General features: G+C 39.6%; 1 protein-coding gene across 3 annotated transcripts in view; it reads left to right on the top strand.

The window, feature by feature from the left end:
• Positions 1 to 2,469: 2,469 nt before the first annotated feature.
• Positions 2,470 to 19,753, top strand: part of BTBD7 (BTB domain containing 7) — an 83,316-nt gene continuing 66,032 nt past the window's right edge. Inside the window, exon 1 of one of the 3 annotated variants that reach the window (XM_007454728.1) lies at positions 2,470 to 2,749. Coding sequence is in view for 1 of the 3 variants with exons in the window: in XM_007454727.1 (XP_007454789.1) it covers positions 2,638 to 2,749 (112 nt within the window). In the remaining 2 variants the exon portion in view is untranslated. The remainder of the gene's footprint in view (positions 2,750 to 19,753) is intronic. The other 2 variants (XM_007454727.1, XM_007454726.1) reach the window with 2 other exon arrangements.

Below are 19,753 nucleotides of genomic sequence, written 5' to 3'. Positions count from 1 at the left end.
TAGTTTAAGATGAAAAAAGGGGAGTTAGGCAACTTAATGGCTCATAAAAACTAAAAGACCAAGGATGGATTGGTTTAGGGCACAGCTATGCCCAGGAGTTCAAATGATGTCAGGGCTTCCATTTTTCTCAATTTCTGTTTCTTTCTGCTATTGCTCATGTCTTTCTCCTTATAGCTAAGGAAGACAATTTACATTGTCCTTTAAGGTCATAATTCCAGAGAAATAGATTAAGAAGAAACATCTACTAGGAGAGCCTGCCAGAAATTTCCAGAATAGATTCTCACTGGCTGGCTTGTGTCACATGCCCACCCAGATCTGTCTGACTCTAGAACCCATACTCCTCACTGCTCCTGAATACTGTCTTAGCACTTTTTAAAAAAAATTATTTTTTAGTCTGTCTTCCTATTGGAATCTAAGCTCCTCGAGGGCAAAAAATCATTTATTTTTTACCCTGAGCATCTAGCATTGTGCTTGGCACATGGTACTGGATGCTTTAAAAAAAAATGTGTGTAGGACTGAACTGAAATAGATAAATCTAAACTCTGACATATGATGTGTAAACCAAGTTAATTCAGTATCTAGTAAGTACACCTAAGTGGTATGATAAGAAAACACAAGGTAGATGACTAAAAGGGTGGAAAAAAATCATGGAACACTTACGCATGATTTCTGTAAAGGTAAATCTTACCGAACTAGCATACTAGAGTTCTCCTAGTGTTCAGATAGACAAAAGGACAAGGTGAAACCAGCAGACCTTATTTGGCTTTTTAAAAAGTCTTTGATAGATTTACACATCAAAAGCTTTTAGAAAAATGGGGTTACCCTTGGATTTTAGAATGATATTGTTAGTATTGTTTTAATTTTGTTTGTTATATTGTGTCTAGGAAACAATCAAAATCAAGCAGTGAAGGTTAGGAATAAATGAGAAAGTGTAAATAGTGGAGACCTATCTTATATCATGTTTAATAAATTATCAAGAGGTGGTTTGGATAACGGAATTTTTAGTTTGCATATAACAGCTCTTTCAGTTAATGCAGTATTTAGCTGAAGACAAAGGCAAAATAATACAAATAATGGTACGTGCCTTGAATTTAGAAAAGATTCAATTGTGCATTTAGGGGGAAGTATAACAGTATAGGGGAATTGGAGGTGGGCACACAGAGCCAAACCTTTGTTCCAACTAGATGGGCCTATTTCCCTTGCATTTTTTCACTTTTCCATGCACTTCTTGTCTCCTGTCCACACGTGTGCTCAGCTGAAGGGACCCTTACCAGCTAGAAGAGTCCTTTTTTTTGGACAAGGGAATACTACAATCTCTGCTACAGTCTCCAAACTTTCAAGGATTCCAACCAAATGCAAAACGTAAAAATAATAAAGGACAAAGAGATGGTTAAAAACACACCACAAAATTGGAAATTGCTCTTATTCTTTTAAGCTTAGAGATGGTTTGAGAGCAACAAAAAGACCTGGTGGCATGACTTGGAAAACTTGTTTCTCAAAGGGTGGGGAGAGACTGAAAATGAAAATACTTTAAAGGGAGTTTTAAATAAATTCCCAGAGGACAAATACAGGATGTATTGCCAGAGCCTGTCATAGAACTGTGAGAGAGAATGTGTCTGATGACCAGGGTCAGAATGTCTGGGTTCTAGTCTTGTCTTGCCTACTTACTAATGCTGCTTGTGCGCCCCGGGGCAAACGACTTAGTATTTTTGAGCCCATTTCCTTAGCTGTAAAAGGGCGATAGTAATACCCGTCCTGACTACCTCAAAGGGCGGTTTTGGTGTTCAAAGAAAGCAATGCATTTACCAGTGTTTTGCGAACTATAAGGTGCTCCATAAACATAAGTGTTTTTGTTAGTGCATCGCTGAACTTACTGCAAACTCCCAGACAAGGGGCATCTAGGGAGAGCGATTTGGCTCTCCCACGCGGCGACTGTGTTTTCATCAATCCTTATCCCACGTTTATGGGGGTATCTTGCTGAGGAAAACTTTTCGGTGCCTGATGAAAAAAAAAAACAAATCCACTATACAACTAGCAAGGTGGTGTCTGTAAAAGTACCATACAGACAGGGCTTAAGATAAACTGCCAAGAAAACGCCAAGAGTGTCAAAAAGGACTTCTCTGTGGAAGCGCAGTATTCGCTTTACGAAAGACGTGTCGTGAGCGATAGATCATGATGCCGGCCGCCGAATGGAAACATGAATTGGTAGAACCGGTCGTGCGGTAACGTAGTTATTATAATTCCACTCTGACAGATTTAACGATTTGCCACAATTCCCCGGAATAAGCAAGATGCTGCAACGAGCTTCAGACTCCGAGCGGAGAGCGGGAATAATGCGCGCGCACTCGGCTCCAACCGATCCCAGGTCCCGTGAACGCGCCTCCCCGGCCAGCCAGGGCGCGCGCGCCGCCGCCGGCCCACGTGACCCCGGGCGCGGCGGCGGCGGCAGCGGGGACTGGCGGGGGCTCGGGCCGGCTCCGCAGCGCCGCGCAGGCGCCCCAGGCCTGTGCCGAGCCAAGTCCCTCCTGCTCGCTCCAGGCGTCAAAATGGCGGCGAGGGAAACCTGGAGAAGCCCCGGAGCCTGAGCCACTGACAGGAGCTGAGACGGGAGGTGGCGGCGGCGACGGCAGGAGGAGGATGGCCGGGGGCGCTGGCGCCGGTGCGGACGGCGGTGCAGGCGGCGGCGGCGGGGGCGACGGCCGCGGTCCCAGCGGCGGCAGCAGCAGCAGCGGCGGGAGGAGCCTCCGGGGTGAGTGTCCCTCGATGTCTCTGAGGCTGTGAGCCGAGGCTGTTACCGGCGCGGTGCTGGGCGTCCCGACGAGGAAGGGGCTGTGCGGGGGCCGTGGGGGCGCAGGGCTGGGGCCTGTACGCCGCGGGCGGCGCGGGGCCGGGGAAGGGTCACTGGTCCGTCTGGGGCTGAGGCGGCGGTGGCAGGCTGACCGGTCCCGGTGCGCTCAGCGGGGCGGGCTGGGCAGTGCGCAGCCGTCCCGGGGGCAGAGGCGCGAGGTGTGGCGCTTGGGGTGGGGAGAGCGGCCCGAGGTGGCCGCGGCGGCGGCTCGGCCGGCTCCAGTCTCGGGGCTACGAGGGGCTGGACTCGTCGCTCCCAGGACGCCGGGAAACCGCTCCCGAGACTCGGGCGCGAGTTTACCCGGCTGCGGGGCTGCGACCGCCCCGGGGTGGGCGTGAGAGCTGCCGTCCGGAATCAGGGGTCGAGGAGTGCAGGCCTGTGTACGGCTGCTCCCCGAGGGAGAAGTTAAGATTGTCCGGGTAAGTTACTGTTTCGGGATAAAACTGGAATTGCGCTTTGACAGGTTGGGAGAGAGACAATACGGAGTCTTTGGTAAAGAATCCTGTGCTTGGAGTACTTGAAAGGCTAAAAGCGTGCATTTTTCAGTGTCTCATCATTTGCACAACTGTTTATTAGCCTTGCCCCGAAGATGAGAACTTTCTCACCGTTTGGGGGGAGGAAGCCCTGAGTGTTGTTTCTGCTTTGAACTACAATAGCACCTCTTCACATACCAGCACAGATAATAAGTACTCTGGATTAGGCCTAATTCGCAGAAGCAGTCTTGGTTTTACCAGAGAACTGTTTCCTCTGCTAAAACATCTTACTGTAATGAGGAAATAGGCATTTTTATAGAATTACTTCGTTTTTTCAAGTAGCAGAATCTTTTGTCTCTGAATAGCATCCATTTCTTTTAGATTGCTGAAATCAATTACTTTCTCCCGGAAATGTGAAAGAAAGATTTGAAATTGCAAGAATCATACATGTTAATGGCAGCTGTGATTAAACTTGTCCTGGAATTTTGAAGTCAGAAAAACCTTTAACGATATGATGTGACTTGTTTTAGAACTGGGGAACTAGGCCCAGCGAGATGAGTGACTCGCTGTGGGTTCTGCAGCTGGCGAGGGATTGGACCAAAACTAGGATCTAGGCCTCTCTCCGCCCTATTTAGAGAGCTCTTTTCACTACACTCCTGAGCCTCGTATTCTTCATTGATTGCATTCTTCACCACCATCCTCATCCCTGGGTCTTTGTACAATGTAGTTGAAAGAAGAAATCAGAGAGAGCCCTCACTCTGATTCTTGACAGTTACTGTCAGTTACCACAAGTAACTGATGAAGATTTTTTTCCCTGAGCTGAATTTAATAAAAACCAACTGACATTTCATTTAGAGTTTTCATAGGTCTGTGACTGACTGTATTTCTGTCCAGTTATAGCATTGCTTATTTATGCATGCATTCAGTAAAACCAGTATTCTGTCCCACAAAACCTAACTACTGTATTGTTTTGTTCCTCATTACCAGCATTTAAACAGGTTCGTTGTATCAGGCTCTAATTTTAGGATTTAAAACACCTGTGTTGTGTTTGCCAGGTTGTACCATCTGGTTTCCACATAGCCACTTGAGTCACAACAGCTTTCTGTGTTGTGTGTCACAGGCTAACCTTCAGAAATAGTCATGTCAAATGCTTCTGATTTCATATTCTAGTCATTGAAACTCACACACCAGAGTTGTACCTTGTGTTCAGTTACACAGGCGATTATTGAAGATCTGCTTTGTATTTTGCAATACTAGGTGCTACCGGAGAAAGAAACAAGTGAAATATGTAGACTTTGCCCTCAGAAAAGATAAGATGTACCCCTCTGAGCCTAGAAAACAATCTATCAATACAAAGTATGCTGTACGTGATCTGGTTAGAGGGAGATGAGTGAGGCCTCAGGAGTCTAAATAACTTCCTGGAACACTTGGGACTTGAGCTAGCTTCTGTGAGGGTTTAGATTTACAGAGAGATTGGAGCAGTTACTTTGTGAGGGAAAACCAAGAGTGTAATGTGGAGATTAGCTTTGGGGGAGGGGAATAGAGAGGGAAACTAGGATGAGCTGACAACTGAATTTCCTGGGGAAGACATTAGACAGTTGAAAGGATATGTTTGTAGAAGGGTTTGAGTACTGGATTGAGATTTGGATTTTTATCCCCTTGTGCAAGATATGGGGAGCCTTTGAAAGTTTGGAGGTCACACATTAATATGTTAAAACTGCCAAGACGCACCTGCCAGTGATCTGTTGTTTGAGTTAGAATGAGGAGAGAGTGGAATGAACCAGGGACAGTAGTAGCTATTGCAGTTACCTGGGTATGAAGAGATGAGATCCTACAGTAAGATAGAGTCACTAGGAAAGATGCAGAGCAGGTATCTTTTTTTGTTGTTGCTGTTTTTATTGTGGTAAAATATACATAACATAAAATTTGCCATTTTAACCAGTTTTAAGTGTACAGTTCTGTGGCATTAAGTGTATTTCACATTGTCGTGCAACCATTATCACCATCCATCTCTAGAACTCCATTCATCTTCTGCAGCTGAAACTCTATACCCTGTAAACACTAACTCCCCACTTCCCTTTACTCTTAGCCCCTGACAACCACTATGCTGCTTTCTGTCTCTACGAATTTGATTACTCTAGGCATTTCATGTAAGTAGAATCATACAATGTTTGTCCTTTTGTGACTGGCTTATTTCACTTAGCATAATGTTCATCCATGTTGTAGCATTTGTCAGAATTTCCTTCATTTTTAAGGCTGAATAATAGTCCATTGTATGTATATACTGCATTTTGTTCATTCATTTATCTGTCAGTTGATACTTCATATGCTTCCACTTTTTGGCTTTTGGAATAATGTTGCCATGAACATAGGTGTGCTCATATCTGTTTGAGTCCCTGCTTTCATTTCATTTAGGTTTATATCCAGAAAATTTTACATTCCCACGAGCATGCCTCAGGGTTCCAGTTTCTCCACATCCTCACCAACACTTGTTGTTTTTATTATTTTGATAACAGCCATCCTAATGGGCGTGAAGTGATATCTCATTGTGGTTTTCACTTGCATTTCTCTAAATATTAGTGATATTAGCATCTCTAAAGCTTATCAGCCTTTTGTATATCTTCTTTGGAGAAATAATCTATTTAAGTTTTTTGCCTATTTTTTAATTTAGTTGGTTTTCTTTGTTGTTGTTGAGTTGTAGGTGCTCTTTATGTATTCTGGATACCAATCCCTTATCAGATAGATGATTTGCAAATATTTTTGCCATTCTATGCATTGCTTTTTCACTCTGTCGAGTGTACTTTGATGCACAAAAGGTTTTTTTTTGGTAAGTTTTTAATTTTAATGAAGTCCAACTGATCTAGTTTTTCTTTTGTTGCTTATACTTTTGGTGTTACATCTGAGAAATTATTGCCAAATCCAGTGTCATGAAGCTTTTCCCCTTTAAAAATCTTATAAGAGTTTTCCCCTCAAAAAAACTCTTATGTTTAGGTCTTTGCATGTGGATATCCAGTTTTTCCAATGCCGTTTGTTGAAAAGACTATCTTTTTTCCATTGAATGGTCTGCCCATCTTTGTTGAAAATCACTTGGTCATACATTCGAGGGTTTATTTCTGAAATCTGTTCCATTCCATTGGTCTGTAAGTCTGTCTTTGTGCTGTCACCGTACTGTTTTGATTACTCTAGCTTTATAGTAGTTTTGAAATCAGAAGTGTGAGGCCTCCAACATTGTTCTTTTTCCAAATTGTTTTGGCTGTTTGGGGTCCCTTGAGATTCCATATGAATTTTAGGATAGATTTTTCTATTTCTGCAAAATATGTCATTGGGATTTTTTTGATAGGGATTGCATTGAATCTGTAGATTGTTTGGAGTAGTGTTGACATCTCTTCTGGTCTACCAGTCCGTAAACACCAGATGTCTTTCCATTTATTTGTGTTTAATTTCTTCCCACAACATTTTGTATTTTTCAATGTAAAAGTCTTTCATCTCCTTGGTTAAGTTTACTCCTGAATATTTTATTCTTTTTGGTACTATTGTAAATGTGATTGATTTCTTAATTTCCTTTGTGGATTGTTCATTGTTAGTGTATAAACACAACTCATTTTTGTGTGTTGATTTTGTATCCTGCAACTTTACTGAACTCACTTATTTTAATGGTGTGTGTGTGTGTGTGTGTGTGTGTGTGTGTGTAATCTTTAGAGTTTTCTACATATAAGGTAAGGTTGTTTTCTAACAAAGATAATTTTATGTCTTCTTTTCCAATTTGAATGACTTTTCTTTCTTTTTCTTGCCTAATTGCTCTGGCTAGGACTTCCAGTACCGTATTGAATAGAAATGGTGAAAATCCACATCCTTGTCTTGTTCCTCATCTTAGAGGGAAAGCTTTCAGTCTTTGACCATTAAGTATGATGTTAGCTGTGGATTTTCTATACATAACCTTTACTATGTTGAGCTAGTTTCCTTATATTCCTGGTTTGTTGAGTGTTTTAGCAGGTATGTTTTAAGAAAAAAATTCAGTTATGGGTGCGGAGTTTCTACTTGGTGAAAGAAAGTTCTTGTGTCATTGGTGGAATGTTATTGTCAGGTTGTTTTTTATAAGCATCATCTTTGTACATTTGCAGTTATGTTCTGGCTGAAAAAAATACTGCTATAGTTATTCAGTGGGGAAGACTGACACTAATCAAATAATCATACAAAATATGCCTGAGTAACTATAGTACTATTTTGCTTCCAGCTGTATTCCCAGCAGCTAGCATAGTGCCAGGCACATAGGTGCTCACTAAAGTTATTAATTGAATTTAAAAGCAGAAGACTAAGATTTAACCCAATAAGCTAAAAAATATATTGTTTATAATTTTTATAGAAAGTGTTTATTCTGTTTTAAACCACCTTCCCTCTTAACCCAGTCTTGGTACAGTGGTAATAAAACAAAATCAGACTTCTCCACTCTAAAAAGAAACAGGCAAGTGACTTTTTCTAAAACAATTATCTTTTTTAAGATGAGACAACGTTTTTCTTTTTAAGTTGATGATAATGGAAGTTGGTTATCAGAATCCAAAATTTCAAAGGGAAGCATAGTTTAAAGGAAACTTTTCATGTACCTACTAACTTCAGATTTATATTGAAATTCAGACATTCAGTACCTAGTTTATTTGCAAAACAAGTTCAAAAATTTTTAATGCAAGCTTCAGTTCTTTTAATTTTTAAAATTTTGGCAGTCTAAATTTTGTGTGTGTGTGTGTGTGTATGTGTGTGGTACGCGGGCCTCTCACTGTTGTGGCCTCTCCCATTGCGGAGCACAGGCTCCGGACGCGCAGGCCCAGCGGCCATGGCTCACGGGCCCAGCCGCTCCGCGGCATGTGGGATCTTCCCAGACCAGGGCACAAACCCGTGTCCCCCACATCGGCAGGTGGACTCCCAACCACTGCGCCACCAGGGAAGACCAGGCAGTCTAAATTTGACATTGCAAGTTGAGCCTTTCACAGCATCCTTACTATCTCAAATAATGTAGAAACTTCAAAAACATATAATGTACTAAGTTTTATAAATTGACATTAAATCCATTTAATGAACATTATGTTAAAGTTAGAATAAACAGAAATCACTTTAATTCAATACACAGAACATCCTTTAAATCACAAGATTCAAAAAAATCTGCTTTTTTGAGCATTGTTGGAGTTTTTAGACATAGTTGTGATGTATTAGAACACTGGACTGGGAATCAAACCTCCATTCAGATTCTGATTACTATTTATAGTTTTGCAATCTTAAGCAGTCCATTTTACCTGTCTGAGGCTTAATTTTTCCTCTTCTCACACACACACACACACACACACACACACACACACACACACACACACAGAGTTTTACGTAGCAGCTTTGCCACCTTGTATTTTTTATTCCATTCTTTCCCTGCCTGTTACCACTTACTTACTAGTCTGGACTGTTTATTGAACAGCCTACCAGTGGAGTCTCTGCCGTTTGTTCTCCCACTTTTCCTCTCCTTCTCTGGCTGTTCTCTATATTGCTACCACACTTTTAAAAAAATGCAATTGGAGGATGTTACTTCCCTACCTAAAAAACTTGTGTTGACTTCCCATTGTCTGTTGGATAAAGTCCAAACTCACAACAGTTTGTAGACCGTGTCTAACGTTAGATTTCCCATTACTCTAGTCATACTAAGCTGTTTCTTGTTCCTTCTACTTCTGTTTTTCATGTGTTTATCCCAGTGCTTGGAGTTCTCCTGTTCTTTGCCATCCAGGAGACTCTGAGAAGATGACTCATCACCCATTTCAGCGGTAGATTTTGATTACTCCAAGCCAATCAGCTCAAGGCATTTCCCTGTAAATTATTATTTGTCCCAGTTAGATTGAAAGGAAAGAGAGATTCTATTTCTGGGGGAGAGGATTTTTTCCCCTATTGTTTGTGAGCAAGAGAACATGTGGCCCCAATCGCCACTGGCAGCTGTCTTGTGACCACAGGGGATGATGAAACATGCCCTGAGGATGGCAGAACAGAGGTAGAACGAACGTAGGTGCATGACAACATTATTTTAGACACGTATTGTGCTGGGCCTGGGGCTTTCTCTACCGTGGGGTTTCTCTTCGTGAATATATTCCTATTGTTTAAGCCAATTCTTCGGGGTTATTTGCCATCAGAAATCTGATTCTTACATTCGTCTTTATTCTTCAAGATCCAATTCAAAAGTTAGTTTTACTAGTAATCATACACTCACTCCCTCAGTACTTGGGACCTTTCTTCCAGTCCTTATTTACTATATTTATCATCAGTTGCTTGTGTGTCTAACTCCTCCACGTAACTCTTTGTACTTTGAGCCAAAGCCTATAGGATGTAGCACAGTGTCTGGTAAACTATAGATGCTCAGTGAGTTGTTAGGATGAAATAATAACATGAGTAAGTGCTTTGTAAACAATTTTTTAATAAATATGAGGTTTGTTATTGAGTTTAAAACTAAAGTGAGATGGAAAAATCAATTAGGCCAGACATGCAAAGTGTTCTTTGCTTGCCCTTAATTGTTTTCTAAAAATATTCACTTAGATAAAAAGTTTGACAGTCTCTTCTGGCTACAATTCCTTAAATTTTATGAACACTCTTACCTACTTAAAGCAGGAATCATGGAAGGAGCAATAATGAATTGTGTTGTTAGTGTGCAGTTTCCTTCCTTCTTTAGGGGGAGACTGAATGCCAGAAGAATTTCAAGTATAGTGTCTTTTTTCCCCTATATTCTGAAATTATGCTTATTTAATTTGTTTTATCTGGAATTTGTGCGTTGTTCTTTAGAGAAAAATTCTATAACATGCTTCATAAGACTTAATTATGCTTGTCTTCAGACTTTGCCAAAATATTTCTTGCTTGCTTGAGACTAGACATGAGAATTTTCTGGTTAGGAAAAAAGCTTTGAGGCAGAACTAGATGAGTTTGTAGTGAATGTTAATAATAGCTTATGACAGAGAAATCTCATTATAGCCTTAATTATGAAGTCATAGTTCTGTCACATGCTTCAGCAGTAAAGTCTGACAAGGGAGGAAGGATAGGGAATGAGAGTTAAAATTCCCAACTTGGTGTACCTCGCCATTTGTTGGCTTCAGTCAAATAAAACTTTGACATAGTAATTTGTAGTTATTTTTAAAACAAGGTAAGGAGGAATACAGTACACATTAGAAATTGTAAAATCATCTGTTGGACTGAGTGTGAAAAGACAAATTTGTCTATGAAGAACAGCCTTCTTGTTTTGACGTCTAGTTGTTTGTTCCCTTGGTACCTTAGTTTCCACATCTGTAAAATGAACAGTATCACCCTCTTTAGGGTTCTTTGATTAATTAAGATAAACTATGTGAAAACACAATATAGTGTTCTGAGGATAGACGCTCAGGCATTCCTTTTTTTTTTTAAGCAGAGATTATTTTTTATTTTTTAAAAAATATTTATTTATTTGGCTGCACCAGGTCTTCCTTGTGGCACATGGGATCTTTAGTTGCGGCATGCGGGATCTAGTTCCCTGACCAGGGATCAAACCTGGGCCCCCTGCATTGGGAGCGCAGAGTCTTAACCTCTGGACCACCTTGGGAAGTCCCTCAGGCGTTCCTTTTAATATTGGGCTGCTTGAGCCACTTGTATATTTTGGAGATTAATCCTTTGTCAGTTGCTTCGTTTGCAAATATTTTCTCCCATTCTGAGGGTTGTCTTTTTGTGTTGTTTATGGTTTCCTTTGCTGTGCAAAAGCTTTTAAGTTTCATTAGGTGCCATTTGTTTATTTTTGTTTTTATTTCCATTTCTGTAGGAGGTGATTCAAAAAGGATTTTGCTGTGATTTATGTCATAGAGTGTTCTGCCTATGTTTTAGTGTTTGGCCTTGCATTAGGTCTTTAATCCATTTTGAGTTTATTTTTGTGTATGGTGTTAAGAAGTGTTCTAATTTCATTCTTTTACATGTAGCTGTCCAGTTTTCCCAGCACGAACTTATTACTTCTTGAATGAGAAAAAGTCTGTCGGTTTGTGTGTGTATGTGTATGTGTGTGTGTTTAAGTAACAAAAACTCTCTAGAATAAAGTTCAAACTCCCTTTCATGGATCATATGGCTTTTTGTTATCTAGGCTCTGCTGCTTCTCTGGGCTCATACCTTATTACTGCCAAATACCTTCCCGTTACACTCTGCATGTAGAATTGCTTTAATTTCCTTAGTGAGCCAGGTTTTGTTCTTTCCTTGGGCCTTCACATAGTCAGTTTCCTCTGCCTTTTAGAGCATTATTTTGTCATCCCAACCCCTCCCCACCATTACCTTCACCAAGAAAAAAGTTCACACTTATTGTCAGTCTTAGATCTTATCTCAAATGTCACTTTCTCAACAGCCCCATAAGGCAAATACTTTAAAATATTATCATCAGATACAGAAAAGATAAACAATTTGACCAAGATCACAAAGCTTATAAAATGGCAGATCTGGGTCCAAACCTAGACAGGTTGGCTCTAGAGTTCATCTCCACTAATCTGTGCTTCCTCTACATTGTAACTGCCTATTTATCTGCTTGTCCCTAAGAAATTTAAAAGCAAAAATTATGTCTATCTAGTTCATTGTTATATCCTCATGTGCCTATTATCAGCACATAGTAGGTGCTCAGAAGATGTTTAAATGAGTGACTGTCTCTTATTTGAGAGCAGAATTTGTGATTGAACTCCTCTTAGTACCTTTCACATAATACATGTCAGTAAATAGTCTTTTCATGCTTATGATACAAAGTGAAATTTATATGATCAAGTTCATTGTGGCTTTGAAATATATTGCACTTAGTAACCAAAGATAGTTACAACCCCATTTTTATAATCACTGTTAACTCATTTTATCCTTTTCTAGCAATGTTACTTGGCATCTTAAACTGGTGCTTTTGTAGGCTTCCTTTTCACATGGTATCCCTATGAACTGTTAAAATACAGATTATTTGTAACTCATTTCTAAATGGTACATAGGAGATTTTACAAAATAAAATTACACTGGTATATGCACTCTGATCATTTTTATCTATTAACCTTTTAATGGACGTGATTGCCGTACATATATGGAACTTAGAAAAAAATAGAAGTACCCACATTTTAATCCTTGATGGTATCCCAAAAGATAAATGGTTTATCTATATAGAATAGTCACAGGGTAAATAATGATTTAAGGTATGCACATTGTCGTTCATGTTGATGGGAGAAATTGGAATGTTGTATTTCAATACACTTTTCAAATAAGTAATGCCTGAAGCTGCTTCCAGGTTCATGCTCTAATCAGAGTCAGTAGGTTAGAGAACCAGGAAAGTCTTCCTCCTGCATGAATGTTCTCACTTTACCAAAGACTTTGCTTCTTTGGTTAATCATTCTCTCTTCCGTATCCCTTATGCTCTGGTACAGGGTTTCTCAACTTCGACACTACTGACATGTTGGGTCAGATAATTCTTTGTTGTGGGGCACTGTACTGTACTTGCAAAATGGTTAGCAGCATCCCCAGCCTCTACTCAGCTAGGTTCTGGTAGTACCCTTCTTCACTCCTAGTTACGGCAACCAAAAATGTCTCCAGGGGAGCAGAGTCACCCAGTTGAAAACTGATGATTTACTGCATCATCCCTACTCATTTGTTACAATATCTCCCTCTCTTTCATACACACACCTTTCCAGACTTTCACATCCTCTCTATTACTGCCTCACTTCTTGGCACCTTTTGCAGTCTTTTTTGAAAAGAGTTATAAAACATCTCACTCCAGTTTTACTTCCGGTTCAGTTTCCTCTCTTCAGTTCTATGAAACCACATTTTTCTGGTCTTCCTTTACATCTGTGGCTGCTCCATTTTGGTCTCCTTTATCAGCTCTACTCACTGGACAATGGCATAATTTTTGCTTCTTTCTTACTTTTTTTCTTATCTCGTCAACTCCTGCCTTTCTTGCCTCATTTCTTTGTATGTTGTCCCTCATATACCTATTAATTCTTAAGCTGTTCTCTCTGTTGAAATGCCCTTACCTATGTTTCTCCCTATTTAAATTCTAACATCCTTCAAGAACCAAAGCAGATGTCATCTTTCCATGAAAGCCTTTTCTAATCACTAAAGCCTTTTCTAGTCCTCTAACGTCCATGCCATGTTCCTGTTCTTTCTCTCTGTCTTCCACTTGCAGCTTTGTGTTATTTATGTATTGGAATATGTCCTGCACTAGACAGTAAGCTCATCTTTGTATATCCCTGACATTACCTGGCTAAGTGCCCTGCACATAGTTGGTGTTTAGATAGTTGTTGCAGCAATGATGAGGAGGTAGCAGTAGAGTGGAAAGGATTTAGTAAAAACAGTAATGACCTGAAAGGTTGTTAAAAGTAGGAGAAAAAGAAGAAAACTGAAGAAAATTTAAAACTGCTCATGGAATTCTTTACATTCTCTCCTTTCATGGTTTCTTTGATATGGGCCTTTTCTGGTTTCATTCTCCATTTCTATGCACCTTATTTATTAAGGACCCGTTATGAGCCAGGCACTCTTCAAGATACTTGGAATACAGTAACTGGAAAAGGAAACTGTCCCAGTACTGTAGGAACTTAGTCTCTTTGAGGATGTAGAAATCTTAACAATTAATTGCCCCTACAGAGTGGTAAGTACTGAAATTGAAGTATATCTAGAACTTTCTGGTAGCACAGAGGAAAGGGGTGACTTCTCAATTTGAAATGAACCTCATTCAGATGCCACTTCTTACATGCAATCTATTCGGGTCACTACCCAGCCTGATTAGTGTTTTCCATGCTTTCCTTTACTTTGTTCTCTTTCAGCTACCAAATTATAAGCATTTCCTGTGCCTCAGTACTTAGCCTTCCGTTCATTCTTTTATATCCTTTTCTTTAGGAAATGGATTTAGTTTTGAGGCTTCAGCTGCCAAGTTTCAAAGCCATACCAGCTACAACAAAACATTTTTTTGTTGTGAAATAATACACATGCAAAGAAGCATAGTAAACAAATTTAAGTTTAACTTATTTTTTTAACAAATTATTTTAATGCTGACACCACCATAGTCACTAAATAGAACAGTGGAAACATGCTCAAAGCCCCACTCATGCCTCTTCTCAATCACAACCACCTTAAAGGTCACCGCTATTCTGCTTTTTATGGTAATTGCTTCTAAGATTTAAAAAAAAAAAAAAAGAAGAAGCCCTGTACCTGAATACCAACTAGATATTTATTCCAAAACAATATAGTTTCATTTTGGGAGACTGGGAGACAGAGGTGGAGGGAGACATTTCACAGTATTCTATCTTGTTCTTGCACTGAAACCCCGAAGAACATCCCCAGGTTCACTAGGAGGACTCACCTGACAGAACACATAGTCACACTCATGGAGATCATTTATTACAGCACAGGGTACAAAACAAAATCAGCAAAGAAAAAAGACACATGAGGCCAAGTCCAAAGAAAAACAGGGGCAAGTTTCCAAGAGGTCTCTTCAGGTGGAGTCACACAGGTCACACTTAGTTCTTCCAGCATTGACTTGTGACAGCACAAGTGAAATATTGTCTACTAGGGAAGCTCATTAGAGACTCAGCACCTAGGGTTTTTAGTGATGGCTGGTCACACAGGCATCTACTACCTAACATGTATCAAAATTCCAGGCTCCTAGAAGGAAAGCAAATATGCCGCATAAACCATACTGTTTGCACAGACAGTTTAGGTACAGTGAGCTGTCCTTATCAGTTAAGGAATGGCAAAAACACGGAAAGTCCAAGTTCCCAAAGACCAAGCAGGGCCAGCCTTTCAAGCAGGCCTTTCTAAGGATAGCAGTTTCAGGCCTGCTGTGGCTAACTTTTTTCTGCTTGATATTTTTCAATTCAAAATTTAAATAAATAAAAACTCAGCTTTCAAATTGTGTCATTTTCTCTTAAAATGTATCAACACTAACCCAGTGCAAACCTTGACTTTATACATCCACTACTATCATATGATTGAAAGTATGTTCTATGGAACATTGGACATGGCCTATTATTGGTTTTTCTTAGATTAAAGTTCAGGAATACTGAATTAAGCAAAGTTATACAGGTTACTTAGCTGCAGGACTCTCAGTGATGTGTGTGACCTGGCCTCTATCTACCTGTCTTGCCTCATCTTACATTATCTCCCTTCCCTCCTTTCCCTGCGTCAGCCACCTTGGCCTTCTTGCTCTTCCTAGAATTTGCTAAACTATTGACTCTGCTGTAACTCCCCAGCATCACATCACTACTACCTCTGTCAATAAATAATATCAAGCTTTATTTATTTATTTATTTATTATTTGGGTGTGCTGGGTGTTGGTTGCGGTAGGCAGGCTCCCTAGTTGCGGCTCACAGGCTCCTTAGTTGTGGCGTGCATGTGGGATCTAGTTCCCTGACCAGGGATCGAACCCGGGCCTGCTGCACTGGGAGCGCAGAGTCTTATCCACTGCACCACCAGGGAAGTCCCTCAAGCGTTATTTATGTTTATGTATTATTTATATTTATGTATGTGTTTAAGATCTTTCTTCTGTATGCTGTATGTGTTCTTTATGTCTTGTGGGCTTATTAATGTCAATAAATCAACTTATTCTTTCTCATAGCACCCCATGCCTTTCATGGCATTTATCTCAGTGTATGATTTTATTTTTGTAATTATTTGTTTAAATGTCCATTTCTCTCACTTGATTGTAAGCAACATGAAAACCAAGACTATTTTGTTCACAACTATAACCTTCAACACTTGGCATAGAGCACATAATTGGTACTCAGATTCTTAATGAATAATATAAATAATTCTACAAAACTGGGCTATAGTAAACAGTGCTTCCCAAACTAACCGAGATTTTTTTTAAGGCTCATTTCATTGTATTTTGCAAGACTGATGTTGTGTAGAATACACTTTGGGAAATACTGATATACTTTAAAGTGTAAAATACTTTACATAGGTAGGATTTGTAGCTAGGAGTTTGTATTTATTGCATATTCTTGATTGAACCTCTGTTAGGAAGATTAATTTAGTGTGGGTGTGCTAGATGAATTAGACTGGAAGCAGAGACCAAGATTGATTTTTGTGACAATTCAAGAGAGGTAATAAATAGTGACTTAGTCTAAGTGATTTGCAGGGGGATTGGTGAACCAGTTTGATATAGAGGAGAAGGATGAGGGAAGGACACCTGCAGTTCTGACACTGGATGCCCAGGATGTCTTCAGCAAATGACATTTGAATAGATTGGAGTAATTGAGTTTCTTCTTCCGGAAAGCATTCTCCTGTTAATCTGGAAAATATATCCATCTTGTTTCCAGGCAACACCAGATAATTAAATTATCTTCATATTTAGGAATTAATAATTTTTTAAAATTAGCATACTGAATTACTTAATAATAACTGTGCTGTAAACTCTTTAACTGTCTAATGACAGCTTTCTGCTGTGGTTGAAGAGTGTGTTTACCTACATACTCTAATTTGGAGATGACAACAAAAATTGAGAACTTTTTCCTATATTGTTCTAACTACTTACATATGTATATATAAATGTTTTCTGATGTAAAAATGTTTACAGGAAGGAGCATGAAACTCAGACGTTACTAAAGAAAAGACTGAAACAAATGACTATTTAAAAAATTTAAACATTTATGACAAAAGGCATCATAGTTTTAAACGGCTAATATGAATATTCTCCCTTGATATTTTAACATTAATATAAAAAGTGTCACAAATTAATAAAAAGAGCAGCCACATTGAAGAATGGGCAAAGATTATAAAGAAACACAGAGGCTGATAAATATATTGAGATACACTTTCACTTATAATTTTTTAAAATGAAGATTAAAATGATGAGATCATTTTTTCCTCCATCAGATTGGCAAAGATTAATAATGACCAGAGTTTTCATGTTCTCATGCAAAGTTGATAGGAATGTAAATTGCAACTTTACTGACCAGTACATCTCCAAATTAGAAATATATATACCCATTTATCCAATAATACTATTTCTTTTTTTTTTTTTGGCCGCACCTAGCGGCATGTGGGATCTTAGTTCCCCGAACAGGGATCAAACTCGTGCCCCCTGGGTTGGAAGCACAGAGTCTTAACCACTGGACCGCCAGGGAAGTCCCAGTAATATTATTTCTTGATATTTATTCTAATGGTATAGTTTACAGTGGTTAAAGATAGAGGTAAAAGGATTGCAGGACTGTTTATAATATTGAAAAATTGGAAATGATTTTCAGTATGTTTTGGTGAAATAAATTATGGCATATTTATACAGTACAGTTCTATTTAGGGGTCTTTAAAAGACAAAGTAAAATTTATATGTACACGTGTTTCTATATCCCTGGTATATTATGAAATGAAAAAATTTTTTTACAGAACTCTTTGTTAAATATCTCTACTTAAAACTATTTATGTGGTAGTCTGCCGCACGGACCTTCGGGAGAGGTCGCGCCGTCACCTTCCCTTCGTATGGTTGCCAAAGCTGTGTTTTTCTGAATTCTGAGACTGGACAAGGAACCTTCCACTGCATGAATACCAAGAAAGGGACAAACTGCACCCATTCCAAAGGGTTTGAGTGGGCCACCCAAGATTCCCAGAGAAAACAGCCGAGTGGATGAAAGGCTCTTGCTGCTCCAGCCAGGAGTCAGGACTCTGCCTCTGAGGTGGGAGAGCCAACTTCAGAACACTCGTCAAGAAGAGAACTCCCAGCCCCACATAATATCAAACGGCGAAAATCTCCCAGAGATCTCCATCTCAACACCAGCACCCAGCTTCGCTCAACGACCAGCAAGCTACAGTGCTGGACAACCTATGCCAACCATATAGCAAAACAGGAACACAACCCCACCCACTAGCAGAGAGGCTGCCTAAAATCATAATAAGTCCACAGACACCCCAAAACACACCACCAGACGTGGACCTGCCCACTAGAGAGACAAGATCTAGCCTCATACACCACAACACAGCCACTAGTCCCCTCCACCAGGAAGCCTACACAACCCACTGAACCAACCTTAGCCACTGGAGACAGACATCAAAAACAACGGGAGCTACGAACTTGCAGCCTGCAAAAAGGTGAACCCAATCACAGTAAGATAAGCAAAATGAGAAGACAGAAAAACACACAGCAGATGAAGGAGCAAGATAAAAACCCACCAGACCTAACAAATGAAGAGGAAATAGGCAGTCTACCTGAAAAAGAGTTCAGAATAATGATAGTAAAGATGATCCAAAATCTTGGAAATAGAATGGACAAAATGCAAGAAGCAGTTAACAAGGACCTAGAAGAAATAAAGATGAAACAGACAATGATGAACAACACAATAAATGAAATGAAAAATACTCTAGATGGGATCAATAGCAGAATAAATGAGGCAGAAGAACGGATAAGTGACCTGGAAGATAAAATAGTGGAAATAACTACTGCAGAGCAGAATAAAGAAAAAAGAATGAAAAGAACTGAGGACAGTCTCAGAGACCTCTGGGACAACATTAAACGCACCAACATTCGAATTATAGGGGTTCCAGAAGAAGAAGAGAAAAAGAAAGGGACTGAGAAAATATTTGAAGAGATTATAGTTGAAAACTTCCCTAATATGGGAAAGGAAATCGTTAATCAAGTCCAGGAAGCACAGAGAGTCCCATACAGGATAAATTCAAGGAGAAATACGCCAAGACACATATTAATCAAACTGTCAAAAACTAAATACAAAGAAAGCATATTAAAAGCAGCAAGGGAAAAACAACAAATAACACACAAGGGAATCCCCATAAGGTTAACAGCTGATCTCTCAGCAGAAACTCTACAAGCCAGAAGGGAGTGGCAGGACATACTGAAAGTGATGAAGGAGAAAAACCTGCAACCAAGATTACTCTACCCAGCAAGGATCTCATTCAGATTTGATGGAGAAATTAAAACCTTTACAGACAAGCAAAAGCTGAGAGAGTTCAGCACCACCAAACCAGCTTTACAACAAATGCTAAAGGAACTGCTCTAGACAAAAACACAAGAGAAGGAAAAGTCCTATAATAACGAACCCAAAACAATTTAGAAAATGGGAATAGGAACATACATATCGATAATTACCTTAAATGTAAATGGACTAAATGCTCCCACCAAAAGACACAGATTGGCTGAATGGATACAAAAACAAGACCCATATATATGCTGTCTACAAGAGACCCACTTCAGACCTAGAGACACATACAGACTGAAAGTAAGGGGATGGAAAAAGATATTCCATGCAAATGGAAACCAAAAGAAAGCTGGAGTAGCAATTCTCATATCAGACAAAATAGACTTTAAAATAAGGACTATCAGAAGAGACAAAGAAGGACACTACATAATGATTAAGGGATCGATCCAAGAAGAAGATATAACAATTGTAAATACTTATGCCCCCAACATAGGAGCACCTCAATACATAAGGCAAATACTAACAACCAT

The sequence above is a fragment of the Lipotes vexillifer genome, unplaced genomic scaffold (genome assembly GCF_000442215.2).
Source record: "Lipotes vexillifer unplaced genomic scaffold, Lipotes_vexillifer_v1.1 scaffold1126, whole genome shotgun sequence".
In the NCBI taxonomy this organism is placed as follows: Eukaryota; Metazoa; Chordata; class Mammalia; order Artiodactyla; family Lipotidae; genus Lipotes; species Lipotes vexillifer.
Note: the sequence above shows the minus strand (reverse complement) of the source record. Positions and strands in the feature narration are given on the sequence as shown.